This window comes from Osmerus eperlanus, chromosome 3 (genome assembly GCF_963692335.1).
Source record: "Osmerus eperlanus chromosome 3, fOsmEpe2.1, whole genome shotgun sequence".
Lineage (NCBI taxonomy): Eukaryota > Metazoa > Chordata > Actinopteri > Osmeriformes > Osmeridae > Osmerus > Osmerus eperlanus.
This window is the reverse complement of record NC_085020.1, coordinates 8,684,663-8,703,759: the sequence shown is the minus strand read 5'-3', so window position 1 is coordinate 8,703,759 and position 19,097 is coordinate 8,684,663. Positions and strand designations below refer to the sequence as shown.

At 51.4% G+C, this 19,097-nt stretch overlaps 1 protein-coding gene across 1 annotated transcript in view; it reads left to right on the top strand.

Moving 5' to 3' along the window:
• cps1 (carbamoyl-phosphate synthase 1, mitochondrial) overlaps window positions 1-14,930 on the top strand; it is a 23,844-nt gene extending 8,914 nt beyond the window's left edge. The window contains 13 exon segments of the mRNA XM_062456233.1: window positions 234-301; window positions 2,477-2,552; window positions 4,263-4,291; window positions 4,293-4,332; window positions 6,028-6,135; window positions 6,475-6,564; window positions 6,780-6,950; window positions 12,639-12,713; window positions 12,855-12,953; window positions 13,908-13,967; window positions 14,152-14,264; window positions 14,410-14,539; window positions 14,631-14,930. Coding sequence (XP_062312217.1) covers window positions 234-301; window positions 2,477-2,552; window positions 4,263-4,291; window positions 4,293-4,332; window positions 6,028-6,135; window positions 6,475-6,564; window positions 6,780-6,950; window positions 12,639-12,713; window positions 12,855-12,953; window positions 13,908-13,967; window positions 14,152-14,264; window positions 14,410-14,539; window positions 14,631-14,756 — 1,185 coding nt within the window. The 3' untranslated portion in view covers window positions 14,757-14,930.
• Window positions 14,931-19,097: the final 4,167 nt, after the last annotated feature.

Below are 19,097 nucleotides of genomic sequence, written 5' to 3'. Positions count from 1 at the left end.
GGTTGGAATGTTCAGAATCACACGTGTGACGGGTACTCTGTGGGGCCCGCTTTTGAACGATCACATATGTGTGACGCTACTCCTTAACGGGTTAAAGGCCGCGCTCTCTCGAAGGGGCCACTTCAACCCACGCACGCTCACAGGCCGACGGACAATACCATTTCCTTCTCCCCCCCCAACCCGCGCTGTTCGCGCTTAAGACTCATCCCTTTTGCGTCTTGTGTGTTTTTCAGGAAGACGCCTTCGCCTTCGCTAACAAGGTGGGCTACCCTTGCCTCCTGCGTCCCTCCTATGTTCTGAGGTAAGGCTTAACATCTCTGACTGTTTTTCTCCCTTTGTTGCTCCTTTCAGTCAGGCTTAGACATAGTTATCCTAATGAATATGAAACACTTGGAACTGAACAGGAAAAGTTAGTCAATGTTTGCGTAGTCAGACAGTCATGCTCTCTTTCATCCCTTCTCTCTCTCTCTCTCTCTCTCTCTCTCTCTCTCTCTCTCTCTCTCTCTCTCTCTCTCTCTCCGTCTCGCCCTCTTATCTTTCACCCTCCATTGTCTCGTGTTCACAGCGACAAAAGGCTTCCCAGCCTTTTTACTTGGCAGTGGTTTTCGACACTAGTCGGCCCTTATTTCAATCACGTCCGTGTTCTTCTCGGTGACTGTTGTCGAAACGCCCCGTGATTAGGAACGAGGAACGCGCCAGTAGACTGATTACCTACAGCGTGGGGGGGAACAACCTTCCGATATGTCCTCACTCTAGCCTTGAAACGCAGCCCCGGCTAGCAGAGGGACAACAAAGGGATGTACGCCCCCGAAACACACGACTCGTCACGGCAAAGTCGGGGTTACGGAGGTTTGTTTTTCCGACCGGTTCTGAATGGCTCGTTTACACGTAATCAAGCCACAGCAGGTGCCGGTGGCGGAGGCGCGGTGGGGCTAATTCAGGTGCTTGAGGCAGCTGGCTGCAACTCTCAGGCCCTGGCGGAGGGGCGCGTGTGTGTGTTGGGGGAGGGAGGGGGGGGGTTAGTCAGCACTAGCAGGGTTGGCTGGGAACAGCCTCGAGCCATCGACTCTCTCTCTCTGGCTCCGGTTGGGGCCTCCAGGGGCTCCGTAACGACTGCTCTTTAGTTTCCGACCCTCCTAGGTAGGCTTTGATGACTCTCACACTTTGTCAATTGATCAGCTCATCAAAGGTTAGAGATGGCTAGCAAGCAGGGGGAGAGAGAGAGCTCGTAAGCACGGGCGCGCCCACATAAATTGGCCAATAAACTCTTTATAGGTCAAGCGCCACACCGATCCAGGGAGGTCACGTAATGACCGGCTCTTATCCATGCGGCTGCTCTCTCCCTACGGGGCCAAGCCGGACACCTGACAGAGGGGTTAGGTCTCAGTCCCACTCTCTCAGTGTGTGTGCCCGCTTCCCGTGTCCCGATTTTGTCTCCCGTGTTCATGAAGAAGAGCCTTTGGCTGCGTCCTGAATATGCACTGCTGTGCGCATACAGTTGTGACACACAACTGGCACACCGGTCATGGAACAAGGGGCCATGGACTGGGGCAGACGGGTTCCTATCTGTTCCTGTTGTGCTACACCGAGGCTTGCGGGTCAGTGTAGTGCGAAAAGCATGTTGGCTCGCATGCTGCAAAATGCAGCCTGCTAGTAATAGGACTCACTGGTATAACTCACGGGTGTAACTGTATCAAAATATGTATCTATATTTGTTGTGCTCCATCTCCATCCTCTCCATTCTTAATGATCTCCTTCTCGAATCCTACTCCTCACCTCCTCCATCCATGGATCCTTTCCTCCGCCTCCTCTCCTGTGTCGTTCAATGGCCCCAGGGCAGGCCGGCCTCTCGGATCGTTTCACCCGGAAAGCTCTGGTGCCAGGCTGACACGTTAGTTAATGGATCGAGACGGCTTCCTTTGACTGTGTCTAACACTTACCGAAACAGGCGGCCGGACTCTCTGCCTGCCTGGACGGTATGCGTCTATGAAGCCTAACTGCTCTGAACCCTGTCTAGGAGGCAGTGCATCGTAGCCGAGGCTGCTGTCCCCCCCCCCCCCCCCCGTGCGTGTGCCTCGCAGCCTGTTGCGAGGCACTTTACTGTGAGGAGCCCGGAGTGGTGACTGACCTAAATAACGCTCTCTTGTTCTCTCTTCTCCTCTGTTCTCTTTGCTTGTCCTCTCTCCTCTCTTCTCCCTCTCTATCTCTCGCTTGGTTTTTGTTTTGGCTGCTGCACTAAACCTTTTCTTCCTGGTAATGATGCAACTGGGAGATATCAACTATTGATCAAACAAACTTTCTTTTGTCTCGGCTCCCCCCCCCCCCTCCTCTCTCTCTCTCTCTCTCTCTCTCTCTCTCTCTCTCTCTCTCTCTCTCTCTCTCTCTCTCTCTCTCTCTCTCTCTCTCTCTCTCTCTCTCTCTCTCTCTCTCTCTCTCGCGCTCGCTCTCTGTCTCCGGTGTTCCTCCTCCCTGCCAGTGGCTCAGCGATGAACGTGGTGTACGGCGAGGAGGAGATGAAGCGCTTCCTGGAGGAGGCTACTCAGGTGTCGCAGGTGAGCTCCGAGGGGGGGAGGGGGAGGGGGGCGTTGTGGTGAACGACCCTCAGGTCTGAAAGCCCCTCACCTCGATCTCTCTACCCTCCCCACTCCACACGCCCCGAAGCGTGGCGTCGAGCGTATTCAAAGCCACACAATTTTGAGACCAGATGAACACGCGCGGCTCATCCAGCCGAGACCTCGTGAGACACGTGGCAGGAGACGTGGAAAGCACACAGAACGCAGGGACACGAGCACATGTGCTTTTGTAACTCTCGGGGGGAGGGAGGGGGGGGGGCGACAGCAGAGTAAAAACAAACAGGCTCCCTTGTCTGTTGCTAATGGGCTCCTCACCTGCGCCCGGGCCTCTGTAGCCCAGGGGTACGATCAATTTCTCCCCCCCGTTTTGCCTTTCTTCCCTCTCTCTCTCTCTCTCTCTCTCTCTCTCTCACACTCTCTCTCTCTCCATCTCTCTCTGCGTTTCCCTGTGTGTTGCCGTCCACGCTGGGTTTCCGTGCAGCTCCTCTCAGCTCGCTGCTCCGGGCCCCTGGAGATGGGCTTGATGTTTGTCAGAGAGCACCGCCAGTACACAGCGCGTCTGGGCCCACTCTGAACGCTGCAGCTCGGATTGTGCTCCACTCACTGAATCCTAAAGACCCCAACTCATGACCAGCCTATATGTATTATCAAGACAATAATACTTCAGAAATGCATTTTACATTTGTAAGTAAAAAAAAAAATCTGACTGGCCACAAAGATAGTAGAATGCTGTGGCAGATAATAGACCCTACAATATACCTATAACCTCCCATAACTCTAGTCACACATATCTACGCAAAAGTTAAGTAATATGAAAAAAAGAGACCTTTAACACACACACACACACACACACACACGCGTGGAGATACCCCAAATGTACCCAAACACACACTTCTGCAGTCCTCGATGCTTAATTAGCTTGTACCTCTGGCTGGCACGACTTGGGGGCAGCGCTTGTTTTGTTTACACATCCCGGCCTACCATCTCCCTCTGGGTGGCACTGGTGCACCTGGCCTCCACAACGTGCCTCCGTCCCGGGCTGGGTGGGCACAGACGGCCTTGTCTGATGACCCCACACACACTCACACACACACACACACACACACACTCTCCCTCATGCACATCCGCCTACACTTACACTCAGCACTCAACAGCCTCCTCTCCCTTCACCGACTGCCATTCAAACAGCGCCTCTTAAAAGAGGAAATGGCCCACTGGTGTTTTTTAGTTCTTTTTTATTGCGTGTAGGCGTGCTCACTCGTGTTTGTCCGCATGTTTGTGTGTGTGTGTGTGTGTGTGTTTGAGAGCCCTGGATTGACCTCGCTGAGAGCACATATCAGACACCTGTCTCTCAGGGGTAGAGACAGGTGACACAACACGCGCATCCAGAGCTTCTGTCTCCTTCTCCAGCCTCACATCCGCTTTTAGTACCCCCCGCCTCTCCTCCCCGGCCCTGTGACTCATCACGCCCCACTGCCTCGCTGGGACCTCGCGTACTTTTCGATTCCACGGCGAATCGTTTTTCTTCCCCCCCCCCCCCAAACGGTACGCGGGCCCCCGAGGAGATGTTTGTGCCGACAGGACATCCTGAGTCGTGCGCGTTCCCCCCCCCCCCCCCCCCCCCTGTGAGTGTGCGTGCCCTGACCTCTGCTCCGCTCCTGACCCCTGCTCTGCTCCCTCCCTCCGCAGGAACACCCCGTGGTCATCACCAAGTTCATCCAAGGAGGTGGAGGTGGACGCCGTGGCCAGGCTGGGCAAGGTGAGGCCTCCGCCCCACACAGCCTCTCTGAGCTGACTCAGCCTCGTCCCATCCCATCGCTAATCTCTGCTACCTCGCACACGCACACACGCTTCCACGCACGCTTCCGGGCTGGGGTTTGGTATTATATTCACGCTGTTGTGTTGCACGGGCGTGTTAAAGCCTGGATCCGATCCGTCTGCAGGAGAAAAGAGCTCTACGGATGATTAGCGTGGAGAGAATGAATGTCCTCCGTCGCTTTGTGAAAGACGTTACAGCATTGATCGCAGGATTGGCAGACAGGGATCAGGGGGAATGGAATTTTTTTTATTATTGAAAGCCAGAGAACGCAAAATGTCTTTCCATGAAATTTTTTCGACTCGATTATATCTTCCTCAGATAAGAAGTCATTTTCTTCCCTGGCATGTTTTATCGGCCTCAGACTTTTTTAAAGGCAGCACCAAAATGTTTATCCCGAAAGTACTTTTGAAATTCACATGACCTTGGAGTGGTGTGTGCGTGTCTTTGTGTGTGTCTGTGCATGTGCGCGCGCGCGTGTGTGTGCGCGCGCGTGTGTGTGTGTGTGCGCGCGCGCGCTCGTTTGGTCTGGCTTCCGCAAGTGGTTAGCAGTGAGTGCTGTCAGGATCCAGTGACCCGGGGCAGCCTCGGGGCTGTGGTTTCCTGCTGTAGAACTGCGGTGTCAGAGAAAGGTGATCCTGCCATGTCGAATGGGACGGCGTGCTGTCGACTGGCTGGCCGATCTTCTCTGGATGGGCAGCCCAGAGACTTGCAGTACATTCCTGAGACCATCTATCATGTCCTAGTTGCATCCCTTTTTGCTCACCTCGAGTGAACCACTGCCGTAAATCGACGGCGTAATGTTCCACTAACTAGGGGAAAGGAGCATGATTTGCAGGAGCTTTCTTGGTCCGTCAACGACTGTTGGCCTTCCCGGGGATTTGTGGTTCGGATACATAACAAGCGGGGCATGCAGATAATAAGAAACTGCAGAGGATTAGCATAGAGACCAACTTTGGTTTCCTTCAAGTTTGTATTCACTGTAGCGATATCACACTTCATCTCTCTCTCTTTCTCTGTCTCTCTCTCTGTCTCTCTCTCTACCAAACCCCAATCTCCCTCTTTCCCACCTCTCCTTTCTCTTTATCTCCCACTATACTGATCCATCCATTGATGGAATGCCAAACAGGCCTGGTTCTTCTCGGCAGCCCGTGGGAGTATTCAGGGAGCCGTGCGCGTGCCCTCCCCCATATTAATTACAGGCTTCATCCGACGAGTGCTAATGAACGCCGCGGTTAGCGGCTGTTTAAATGTGCTAATGACACGGCACCTTCATCGAAACACCACTCCTTTTCATCGATGCGAGGGGGAGGGGGGGGGGGGGAGTGAGAGGCGGGGAGTTAATCTGTTATTACCGTCAGGAGAAGCACACCTCCCAGGAGCCGGGAAGACATCAGGCTACAACCTCGTTCTGTTTGTGTGTTTTTATTTGTATTATTATTTGTATTTTTTTCCACAACGTTTTAGGATTCAGCTTCAGAGCTGTGTCCCGTGACGCTACGTGCGTTAGCTAGGTCTTCTGCCATTGGTACGATGAGTGTTTGGAATACCAATATCGGTCGACCCTCCCCGGTGTACTTCAGACCTACGCACTTTACTTTACTACCTCAAGCTCGCTGTTCTGCCCTGTGTGTCCAGGTGCTGGTCCATGCCATAACGGAACATGTGGAGGATGCTGGGGTCCACTCTGGAGACGCCACGCTCATGCTGCCCACCCAGTCCATCAGCCAGGGGGCGCTGGAGAAGGTGAGCCCTGGTCCTGACCCAGCTGGATCGATCACTTACCAAGAACACTGGTTTTGAATGACATGCCACCCATTCCACGCACGCTACGCACATTAGTCTTGCCACACTCGGTGCCGGCAAGGTGTCGTAGTAAAGTTTTCTCCCTATGATTGATATGGTCGTGACCAGTTTTCCTGAGGGTTTCAACTGGCGTTCACAAGGTGTAGACACAAACATTGAAGGCTTGCACATTACCGTGCTATGACTCATCTGATCCACGTCCACTCTGCATAGTCAGGGAAATGAATCCGTAAGGGAAAAAAAAATCTATCTTGTTTCTGTCTCTTTTTTTACTCTCAGGTCAAGGCCGCCACTCGGAAGATCGCCACGGCGTTTGAGATTTCCGGCCCGTTTAACACGCAGTTTCTGGTGAAAGGCAACGATGTCATGGTAGGAACCGTTTGCCAGAGCGTGACCGAAATAATGGATGAGACATTTTCACAGGCGGGTCGTCGATAGATGCCGTTTTCTCTCTCGGGGGGCCCAAACTATCGTGCGATCCGAAAGGTCACACGGCTTACACAGGTTTTCACGATTCATTCCGTTTGATGTTTGGTCTCTCGAAAGGCCGCCGTGTGACTGTGTCCCCCCCCGTCTCCCCCCAGGTGATCGAGTGCAACCTGCGGGCCTCGCGCTCCTTCCCCTTCGTCTCCAAGACCATCGGGGTGGACTTCATCAACGTGGCCACCAAGGTCATGGTGGGCGAGCCCCTGGACGAGGCCGCGCTGCCCTCCCTGGAGAACCCCATCATCCCTGTCGACTTCGTGGGCATCAAGGTGAGTAGACCCCGAACGACGTGGGATAAGAGACGTTGCTGAAAGTCCTGCCATTGGCTGAGAGGAAGTTCCTAGAACACCCAGAGCTCTTTGACACTATTATTAGCCTCCGAGCAACCTGTAGGGGCTTTTTTTCTGCCCACCAACTGGGTTCGACGTTATTCTACCTAGTAACCCGGGAACCTCACACTTTGATAGGCCCCTGGACCACCCAATGAGGTAGTGAGGTAGTGCCCGAAGTGCAGTGACGTCAGGTATGGTGGAACTGCTCCCATTGTCTCTCCAAGTTGTTCCAGACTAAAGAGGGATGGGCAGGAGAAAGTAAAGCCTGGAGCTAATTAATACCCACCTCCTCATTTGTCATTTCCACCTATTGTAGTGACCTCACACAGCCGCTTTAATGACCGCGTCGGCTCTGAACCGCCTATGGCTGTAATGCTTGGGGCACAGATTGTAAGATTGCAGCCCACACTCTGAATTTTCCAGATGTACAATATCATTAGACACAATACGACTGGCAACAGGTATTGAAACTTGAACCTTCCACGGGAAATGATGGACGAGGGTAGCAATTAGGACCACACAGCTCCTTGGCGAGTGGGGCGAAAGTAGGAGAGAACGGCAGGCGGGTGTTTTCACAGTTTTGCTCGCTTTCAAGCAGTTCGTTTCGAATGTTTAGCGCTGAGAGAGCCGGCTGCTTCAATGCTCAGTGTTTTCTCCCAAAGTAATTTCCTATATAATTACAAAGGAGTAGCGGCACAATGGAGGTGGTTGGGAGGCAGTGGAGCAGGTTTAATCCCCTCCTCCTGCCTGGCTCCAAGTTTCCAATCTCCGGCCCGCCGTCAAGCAGAATATTAAACAAGAGCAGTGAATCCTCTGGTGGGCCCCGGCTGAAAAGACCGGCTCGTTTACCGCCAGTCAATGATACTGACTCGACTCCCAGCCCTTAACGGAGGGCCTGGGATTAGAAGGGGCGATCTGCTCGCGGGGTGGGTACTCAATACTGCCTCTCTGGAACTGACGCCCTCCCTCTCTCCACTCCCCCCCCCCCTCCCCCCTCCCCTGTGGCTGGTATGATGGAGATTTGACTGTTTTGAAATGACGGGTTAAGACCCCCGTTGCTAAAACTCCTGCTTCGGCTGACTCGAGTTTGGCGCCGCACGTTCTCCCGGTCGCCGCGCTCTCCCAGCACACTGTATCCCCAACGAGCAAAACACTAAACGCTGCCTGTGTTAACGTCTCCCATATCCAAAGGTAGCCTGGCCAAAAAAAAGAACAACGGAAAAAAAACATGCATGTTATCGGTGCATGAAGACGCACCAATAACTGACACGTACAGACTCACAAACACGCGGGCGCGCACACCAGATATACCCGTCTGGCCGCCACAAACAGTTCCAGCTCCCTCGGCCTTCATGCTAATACAGACCGCAGCCGCTTCGAAACTCCCTCTCTCCCTCCGCCCGGAGAGACCGGCAGAACGTGTTTCATCTGCTCCCCCCCCCCGTCCCGTCCCCCGTCCTCCCTCGCCCCGGCTCCGAGAGAGCGTTTGAGTTTTCTTCGACTAACAAGTCCCCGTTGTGTAATTTTTCACGGTTTCAGTTTTCAACTTGGAACAACAATACCAGTCGAGGGTGAGGCCCAGGGAGGACGAGCTCGGGGTGCGGAAGCACAAGCGCAGCAGTACGGTCTGAAGAGAGCCCAGGAGCTGGGGTCTGGCCAGGGGAGCCCAGACAGCCACCCCAGCCGTCACCTCGACAACTCCATTCCACCAGCGAGGATTAGGAGGAGGTGGTGGTGGTGGTGGTGGGGGGGGGGGGGGGGGGGGTTGAGGGAGAGATAGGGACACGGAGCGCGTGCTGAATGTTATACAGGTGTTGCCGACGTCTCAGACTAAAGCCCGTTTTTTCTTGTCCTCTTCTTTTCTTCTCTCCTCTTTTTTCCCCCGCGTGTGTGTGGATCCTGTCGTCTCCGAGCGGCTCAGCTGGGGCCCCGCGATAGCATTGATTACGTTCGGGCTTGTTATTCCAATTTATCTGTGGTGTGCGTACTGACCCCAGAGGGGAGCCTGGGGGGGGTGAGAGGGAGGGGGGGTTACCATGACAACCACTGTCCTTTTCAGGGAGCCACAGGGCCGTCGGTATGGATGCCCGTCCATCCTGCCGGCCCTCACACACACACACACGCGCCACCCCACGCCCTGCCAAGGGTGTATCCTCCTCCTCTGACCTAGTTGGCCCTGTCGCTCGTCTGACGTCGAAGGACGGAACAGATATCCCCCGGGATAAACCCCGTTCCTGTGCACGCTAGGGCACCGCCGAGAGAGCGCCAACGGGAGAGAGAAGGAGAGAGAGAGAGAGAGCTGTACGTAAACAGCGTGACTTTCAGACGAAGCGCTAATAAGAAGATGAACGAGGGCTGGTGGCGCACCGCTGTTCCCTTTGTCTCCACATTAGCATGCAAACACCAGCGTTGCGCACATTCACTGCTGATTAGATAGCCTGCTTCAAGGATGAGTCTTTCTCTACTGGCCCGTGTGTGCATGTGTGCGCGTGTGTGTGTGTGTTACCATAAATGTCATCCACACAACAGTTGTATGCTGCCCAACTAAGACCTCTATTACATCTAATACCATTTGAGTCTGCTTCTTTACCAGAAGCTTAAAACGTTCCCCCGGGATGACTCCAGAACTTTGTACACTGCGGTTCACGTACAGACGATACTGCTCTCTCGTTGTTTGAGCTCTGCCTCCGAGGGCCAGGACTTGATTTAAAAGGGACTCTTGTGATATTTCTGAAAATCTGCCGATACGTTGAACCCCAAACGTGACTGAATGTTCTCATTTCAAATGCAGGTTAGGGCTTTCTGCGGCATCCACAGAATAGCTTGTGAGGAGGACCAGAGGAGAGAAAATCTCCCGTCTTGCGCTTGTTTTGATTTGTTTTATTCTGTTCAGCATTAGCTAGGCCTTTTATCTGTGATATATGTTAAAGCTGCATAACGCCCTGACCTGCCTCTCCCCCCCCCCCCCCGTATCCATCTCTCTCATCCCCTCCTTCCTTCACCCCCCTCTCTCTCCCCCTTCACCTCCCTCCCTCTCCCCCTCGGCCGCATGAGTGCAGGCTAATGGGAGCTGTCGAGCTCTAATTGGGGAGATAAGAATGGCTTTCCACACTGGGGCAATCAGGGTGGCTCGGCACTCTGCTACCTCTCTAACGCAATGAGGAGGAGCGGAGGAACCTGCGCCCCCCCCCCCTCCTCCACGGTGTCCTCCTGTCCTCTGCTCTGCCTCCCGTCCTCCCTCCCTCCCTCTCTCCACTCTGTGCACCCGTCATCGAGGGGCTCTACCCCTCCTCTCCTACCGCACATCGCCACGGCGCCGCCGACAGCAGACTGGCGACGCCTCGGAATACGAAACAGGCCGATAAGACCTCGGCGGCTCGCGGCGTCGGCCCCGCCCACCCACCACCACATTAGCCAAGACTAAAGAAAAGCGATGATGCCGCGTGGCCGCGTATGGAAGCAAATTGTTACCAAAATTCAAATGAAAATGCATTTCCAGAAATGCATTTGCATTTTAAGAATGTGGCTGCATTATTTGACTCATAAATGAAATTAGTAATCAATCATCCTATTTGCATTTTAATTTTCTTCTTCAAGAGTGCTCAATCTTTCACTTAATTAAAATGAAAAAGAAATAGACATTTGAGATTTAATTTTCAAAACATGCCCCAGCAAATAGATACCAAAATTCTATTTGAAATGTAAAATTTGAAAATTAAAATGCATTTCCAGAAATGCATTTTCATTTTAAGAACGTGGCTGCAAAATATGGAAGCAAATCGTTACCAAAATTCTAATGCAAATGCATTTCCAGAAATGCATTTGCATTTTAAGAATGTGGCTGTGTTATTTGACTCATAAATGAAATTAGTAATCAATCATCCTATTTGCATTTTAATGTTCTTCTTCAAGAGTGCTCAATCTTTCACTTAATTAAAATGAAAAAGAAATAGACATTTGAGATTTAATTTAAAAAAAATGCCCCAGCAAATAGATACCAAAATTCAATTTGAAATGTAAAATTTGAAAATTAAAATGCATTTCCAGAAATGCATTTTCATTTTAAGAACGTGGCTGCAAAATCGTGACCACAATTCAAATTCAAATGCATTTCCAGAAATGCATTTTCATTTTCAAGAACGTGGCTGCAAAATCGTGACCACAATTCAAATTCAAATGCATTTCCAGAAATGCATTTTCATTTTAAGAACGTGGCTGCATAATCGTGACCACAATTCAAATTCAAATGCATTTCCAGAAATGCATTTCCAGAAATGCATTTTCATTTTAAGAACGTGGCTGTAAAATCGTGACCACAATTCAAATTCAAATGCATTTGCAGAAATGCAAAATGAACGAAAAAGCATTCTGAGCGGCGCAGCAGAGTGACGTCAGTAGCCGCTCTTCTTCAGCTCCCTGCTGACCGAGCTATCCATCTTGTTCGGTAGGGGGCGGTGTGCACATCTGCATTGCATTACATTGCAAATGTGCCGGGAAATTGATTGAATTGCCGGGTCTTTAGAGGACGCATCACAGACTGAGCAACTTGATGTCAAACAATGAATAAAACATTGGCAGAGCTACTATTAATGTGTAAATCTGTGACGGCAGAGTATGCAGCCAAGCTCTCTATGACTTGTTCTACTCGGTCACGGGCATCAGACTCAGATAGCATTCTGAGCGCCGCTCAGAATGCTTTTTCGTTCATTTTGCATTTCTGCAAATGCATTTGAATTTGAATTGTGGTCACGATTTTACAGCCACGTTCTTAAAATGAAAATGCATTTCTGGAAATGCATTTGAATTGTGGTCACGATTTTGCAGCCACGTTCTTAAAATGAAAATGCATTTCTGGAAATGCATTTGAATTTGAATTGTGGTCACGATTTTGCAGCCACGTTCTTGAAAATGAAAATGCATTTCTGGAAATGCATTTGAATTGTGGTCACGATTTTGCAGCCACGTTCTTAAAATGAAAATGCATTTCTGGAAATGCATTTTAATTTTCAAATTTTACATTTCAAATAGAATTTTGGTATCTATTTGCTGGGGCATGTTTTGAAAATTAAATCTCAAATGTCTATTTCTTTTTCATTTTAATTAAGTGAAAGATTGAGCACTCTTGAAGAAGAAAATTAAAATGCAAATAGGATGATTGATTACTAATTTCATTTATGAGTCAAATAATGCAGCCACATTCTTAAAATGCAAATGCATTTCTGGAAATGCATTTTCATTTGAATTTTGGTAACAATTTGCTTCCATAGGCCGCGTGGGTGGATCCGTGTGACGCGTTTCGGTGCGTGGTGATATTCTGCACCTGTAGGTGGCAGCCTTGTTCTGAAACGGCTCGTTCGAGGTGATTCCCCCCCCCCCTCCCCCCCCCCAGGGCCTCTGGCATGTGTCGGTCTGTTGCTGTGAACTCTGCCTGGTATTTTCCTCCGAGAGCCTATGAATGAGACCGTAAACGGGCTTTGCCGCTTGCCCAACAAATCAAAGAGTGGGTGGGGGGAGGGGGGTTATTCCCCGTTTCTTCCACCACACGGTGTGTTTGGTTCGATGAAGGCTTCCGTCATCAGCCTTAACGTGTCTGCCCTGGTGGTGGTGGTGTCCCCCCCCCGACAGGCTCCCATGTTCTCCTGGCCCCGCCTGCATGATGCCGACCCGGTCCTGCGCTGTGAGATGGCCTCCACAGGAGAGGTATGCTTTTGATTACACTTACACGCGCGCGCGCACACGCGCACACTAAAACAAAGTATGCATACACGCACATGTCGAGAAACACAAAGACACACACACACAGAAAATGTAGGTGACAAGTTTGTGTTTCCGTGTCGGCAGGTGGCCTGTTTTGGACAGAACATCTATTCAGCCTTCCTGAAGGCTATGCTCTCCACAGGCTTCAAGCTGCCTCAGAAGGGCATTCTCATTGGGATCCAGGTAAGACAAGGGGAAGGCGGCATCTGGTCTTTCTCGGGGAGCTGTGTTGACGCAGCTGCCTCTGCCGGTGCCTGGCTGTGTGTGGGTGTCCAAATGTTTCTCATTTCGTCATTTCTGATTAAACCCCCCCCCCCCCCCCCAAAAAAAAAACGCAGACACTGTCGCGTCCCCCCTCCTCCCCCAAACGGACGACGGATTCCCGCTCGGAAGTCCCGCGCCGCAGCGCGAACGTGTTTTGAATCCACAGGGATCTGGGGCGGGCTACTCTCTCCACGGATACAGAGAGGCAAGATGAACACACAGCGGTAGGGAGACAAGAGAGAAAGACAAACAACGGATTGCTGTGGAGAGACCCGGTGTGGGGGGAGTGGTGGTGGGGGGGGGGGGTTGCATGGTGAGTAAGCAACGGAGAGAGAGAGAGAGAGACTGGAGCGGAGAGGGGAAAAAGTAAAGTGGGTGCTCACGAAGTCAGCAGCAGATCGCTGAGTGGTTGTCTTTCTTTCTCTGTTCTCAAACTGCTTCCCCCCCCCCCGCGCGCTATTCGTCTGCGGGCGCGGAGACGCGCCGCACTCCAAAGGTCGTCGTCTGCGAGACAGCCGCAGCGTGCTCCTAATCTCCCTGCAGGTAGGGCCGGGGTAGCGTGAAATCTCCATTAGAAAACAAGGCTGTGTCTCTCCCAGCGGCGGCGGCGTAATGGCGGGCCTGACACGGCCGGGAATCCGTCACGCGTCTAAAAGTCTTGATTGCTCCGCCGCGGTTTAAGTCGCTGTGACCAGGAAGCTGTGCTATTGATCAGGCCGGGGGGGGGGGGGGGGGGGTGAGGGATGAGGGGGCAGGCCTATTGGTGCTCAGCCCTCAATTCCCAACCAAGGCTGTTCCGGCCTCCCACCGGCTGACCTCTGACCTTTTGCCCCCGTGTACCCTCTCCGGTTCTGTGTCTCTGTGTTTCCTCAGTATTCGTTCCGGCCCAACTTCCTGGCCACGGCACACCAGCTGAATGAAGAAGGCTTCAAGGTGGGTCATGAAGTTTTCGTCTCTCTCTCTCTCTCTCTCCTCCCGGAGGCGCCTGTGATTTGAAGCGGCCGTATTTGCGACTGCACCAAGAAAGACGCGGTCACACCCGAACGAGCGACCGTCCGAGGCTCTCTGGATGTGGAGAGCCCTGACCCCTTTGCCCCTCTGTCTGTCCCCCCACCAGCTGTATGCCACAGAGGCCACCTCCGCCTGGCTCGCTGCCAACGACGTCCCAGCCACCCCCGTGGGCTGGCCCAGCCAGGAGAGCGGCGACGCCAGCCTTCCCAGCATCATCAGGTGGGGGCGCAGAGACGAGACCCACCAGGGCCGCTCTCCACGCCGGCTCGTCGGAACACAGAAATGCCGCGCGTGCTGCTTTCACAAACCCACAAACGCCCCCCCCCCCCCCTTGTGTGTTTTGCATGTGTGTGTGTGTGTGCAGGTTGATCAACGAGGGCCATATTGACCTGGTGGTGAACCTTCCCAACAACAACACCAAGTTTGTCCGGGACAACTTCCTGATCCGCAGGATGGCCGTGGACCACGGCGTCCCCCTGATCACCAACTACCAGGTCCAACAAAAACCATTGAGCCAAAAGGCCACGGTCTCAGTGAACAGCTTGAAGTGACGATCCTTCCCCTCCCCCTCCGCTCCCCCCTCAGGTTGTGAAGCTGTTTGCGGAGGCCATCAAGTACGCCAGCGAACTGGACACCAGCAGCCTGTTCCACTACCGCCAGAGAGAGCCTGCCCGCCACCAGGCCAGCAGGGAGGCCACACAGCAGGGCTAGGTCCTGGAACCTGGATCCATACCACCTTCACCGACTTGGGTCCAACGACTACACACACTGAGGGAAGCCAGTCGAACCACTGTGGCACAGGCTCCTCAGTGCAGTCAGCCATAGGGTCAAATATAACCCTTAGGGGTCCAAACATATCCCCGTAGCCTTCATAGACCAGATCCAAGATGCGAATGTTCCGTGGTCCCCGCTGCTCATCTCGTGTTCTGTGTGATGTTCCTGTGTGAAAAGAAGCAGCGACAACAACCAGCCACCCAGGATTCAACACTGACAATTAGATTAGGCATAAAGGGGTAATGCTTCTAAAAACAGCCTTGATATTGCTAGACATCCGGGGGATGGAAATAGTGCTTCTGTTGCTGTGAGATGACATGAAAGCACTCAGAAGGGCAGTGGTGTTCTTGTTTACACTCCCGGTACGTTAGCGTTGTTAAGCGCCTCTGTACAGCGTGTGCTCGGCTTTGTGTTGGTAGCGTAGCGGTGGTGTTTAGTGAAATAGGAGGATTCCAGGAACTCGAGTTTGTTTGGATCATTATTGAAGCTTGTCGATCTACCGTGTATTGTGTCATTTTCATCTGAGTCATCTGATCCAAGGTCCGAGTTTTTACCCGAAACCCTTAGCAGTGATCCCAAGTTATTTCGGAGCCTGTTTTTAGACTGAACGGTCAAGGGTCATAGATGCCGTTTCTGGGCGTTTTTTTTTTTAACAGCCGTTTGGTTAGACAACTTAGAGGATGTGTGTGTGTGGTGCTTTCTTCTTCGCAAATTGACGAAGGCTGGTTTTTCCTCCGAGTCCTTGTTTAGGAATCTAATCTGCTTACAGTTGTTTGGCAGAATGTGGTTGAGTTCTTTTTAGATGTGTATCATTGTTCTTGTGTTTTAAACAATATACATTTTCGGCATAGAATTCCAATAAAGGTCTCGGTATTCATCGTTATTCAGTTGTTTTATTGTCCATGTTGTTATTTGTTTGTTTATTTTGCTTTTCTCCCGGCCTCTGCTCTACAAAAGCAAGACCAACCCTTTGAGATATCAGCTTTGTAATGTGTGTGTGCGTCTTCACACACACACACACACACACCCCCGTGGTCCTTCCTGTTATTCTGTGTCGTCTTACCTGACGCAACTCAGACTCGATCCAGTCAGTCTGGCTCTCGTCTTCTTTAGTTATTCTGTCCAGTCTAGCCCTCTCCTCCCTCCAGTCCTGTCAGGCCCAGCTCTCGCCAGTCCTTCTGCTGTATCCAGTCTAGCCCTCTCCTCCCTCCAGTCCTCCTGTCCAGCCTAGCCCTGGATTCTCTCTGGAAATCTTGAAGTATATGTTGTTCACAGGTAGCTACTGTAACTAAGCAACAGGATGAAAAATAAGTTTTGATGTCTGTCTAAAGATGGTATTGCTTGAAGGCTGACCACCTTGGGCACACATCTGAATCGCTGGTATTGAAATGCAGGGTCGTTAAGTTGAAAGCGGTTATTTTTAAAATAGGCTATGACAATTTAGCCGTCTGCAGTTTTGTTCCTGAACCCCATATAACAGTATGGAAGAACAGTAATCAAATGCATCAATCAATCTGATTACCAACAAATAGCCAAGTGTTTTCCCTCACAACTAAACCAGCCAAATAGTTGTATTTGTGAACGTTTCTGTATAATAAACAGGTGATGAATCGCTCCTAGTGAGGTTTATCGCCAATCATGGGAGTGCAGTGCATCCTCTCTTGAAGACACAACTTAATACTAGTTTGATCGTAAGAATATCCTATGGCTTTCATCTCTAATCAGTTAGACATGTAGATGTCTGTTTTCACTGCATGGCCTGGGGCTTCCAGCAGACAGCTGAAGCCCCACACCACAGACGCCCCAAGGCATGGATATGAATGGTAATACTGTGGGAAGGTTATGCTGATGTTTTCCCTTTGTTTGAGACGGGAGGTTAAGAAATCTCTTTGGTCGGCTAAGATTGGAGTCGGTCCCCCTAAGCGCTCCAAATGAATTCAAGCTTGACTTCCATTTAGGGCACAATCCATTATTGAGCAGCCCCTACTTGGTTTGTTTTGTTTGATTGTGTTTGTACGACCAGTTGGAGGAGCGATAGATATGTTTCCCCGGTGAAGCGATGCAGAAAGGACAGTGCAGCTCTGCAGTGTAGCTGCATGTGAGAAGGTGCATTATAGGCAGGTATATCACCTCCCCTGGGATGGAGCAGTGCAAAGGGTCTGTGTGCTTCTACCACCCCCGGGGCAGGACAGGGGAGAGGGGAGAAAGGTTGCAGCGTTGCTCCTGGCACTGTGGACTGTGTGTCACCGTGTGTTTCCGTGTACATCCTGACCTTACAGAGCCACCAGCATCGGTCCAGCTGGAGGGGTGGTCACTATGGCAATGCTGCTGCTGCTGCCGTGGTGATGAATCGAACAAACGAAACGAAAAGAGACAAGGATGAGAGCACGAAAAAAACACCAAAGAGAGTGCAGACTGTTGTATGACAAACAGTATATCAACATTACCCACAAAAAGGCCTTCCCGTAGACGCAAGTTGTCACTCGTGATGTATGTCCCTTGTCAGACCTACAGGATCAAGGCCCACTCAGCAGACAGGAGGCCGGAGGCTGGCAGCAGTCGTGCCCCCCGTCTGAGGAATGACAAGCAGCCTCGTCCTAACGCCCTGCACATGCTCAGTTTATGTCCCCCCACACACACACACACACGTGCACACACAGGAAACAAAAGAATCAACCCTGCCTAATTGCCATGTATTTACAGGCTGAGCAAAAATGAATATTTCATTGGCCTACAGGGGAGGTGTTGGAGGTGGAGGGTGGGGGGGGGTTATTGTGTAGAAAGCCTGCTGGGCTAGGCGCGGCGATGACCCCTGCCCGCTTTCTCTCACATGATTTACAGCTCGCACTGGAGTCGTCTCTGAGCCGAGGGAGCGCATTCTCCGATGTGTGGCATTGTGCCGCCTGGACGGCCACCAGTGTCTGCCCTGCCGTGACCCTGCGGCGCCTCCTCTGAGATGTGGACGCCCTAATGGGATCGTGGGAGTCTGAGGTTTTAACTTTGCTTTTTGTCCATGTTGGTGTGTGTGTGTGTGCACATAGGATGAAACGGAGGCAGAGTGGGATGGAGAGAGCTCATTGGGGGAGGGTCGTTTCGATTGAGTGCAAGGTACAGCACCGACTGCATGCATTAGTGTTGTGAACGGAGGCGAGGACATTCTGACCTCTTTATCGGCAAGTTAGCGGCACAACTCCTAATTACAACCTAGCACAGCGCTGCAGCATGAAAACCCCATCCCATGTAATGTTCCAAGCGGCTTTCGCCATTACTCCCTGTGTAAGACTCGTTAGACTGTTAGTAAATACCTTTGCTGGCTGTGAGACGATTGCCATTAGCTTTAATGGTTTCTCTCAGAAATGATGATTACACAGCTTAATTGTTTCCCCAGCCATCGGGGGTTAGAGTTAGCATCAGTTACCTTTGCAGAGGGGGGATTCGCCATATGTCTGTGTTCTGGGGGTGGTGCTGTACTTGCACCTGTTGTCTGACATGTTACAGCCCCCTCATTACACCGAACGAGCTGAAGTGCTCACTGAGTTCCACTGTACTGGGAGTGAGCAGGACTGTGTAGGAGTATGACACAGTATAGCAAACTGGGCTACTGGTTTCTTTTCTTACTTCCTCAAAACTTCCGATTGGCTGAGGATCCTGACCCATCGGCCCTCCGCCCTATAGAAAGGGCGTAGGTGAGATGAGGTATTTCGTCGGAGAAACAGCTGTGTGTTTTCCGTGCGCTTCTGAGCTGAGCCCCACCGATCTGATCCATCCACACGCTTTTGTCTTCTTAATTACCTGGGCGTCTCATGAAAGCTTTCTCTGTGTGCTCAGCTTGGGGTCTCTAAATTACAGTCTTTTGTGTGTATGTGCAGTCCCAATTAGGAAGGGTTTTTTAGAGGATTTTTTGAAGGTGCAATCACACATGATAGAAAACCGGTTTTAGTATTCAGATGGCAAAAGAGAGAAGGAGAGTGTGTTGTGGAATACTTCATCTGGGGCTTGTGTGTGAATTCTTGCATTGAGGAGTGGATGCCACTGAGAATGGTCTGGTTATCTGGTTAAACCTGTCCTTGAATGTTTAAAAAAAATTCCAAGCATTTGATCAAAGTTGAGGGTTGCAGCCTTTTTCTAAACTGTTTAAAGGATGTACTGGCTCAGTTATTCCTTGAAAACAAACAGGTATGCTCATGAAAACCCTCAGTCCATTGTGAAATGTGAAAGGACACATTCTTATGGAACACACGAAGCAAATTTGTGATCATAAAAAGAAAAAGCATGGGC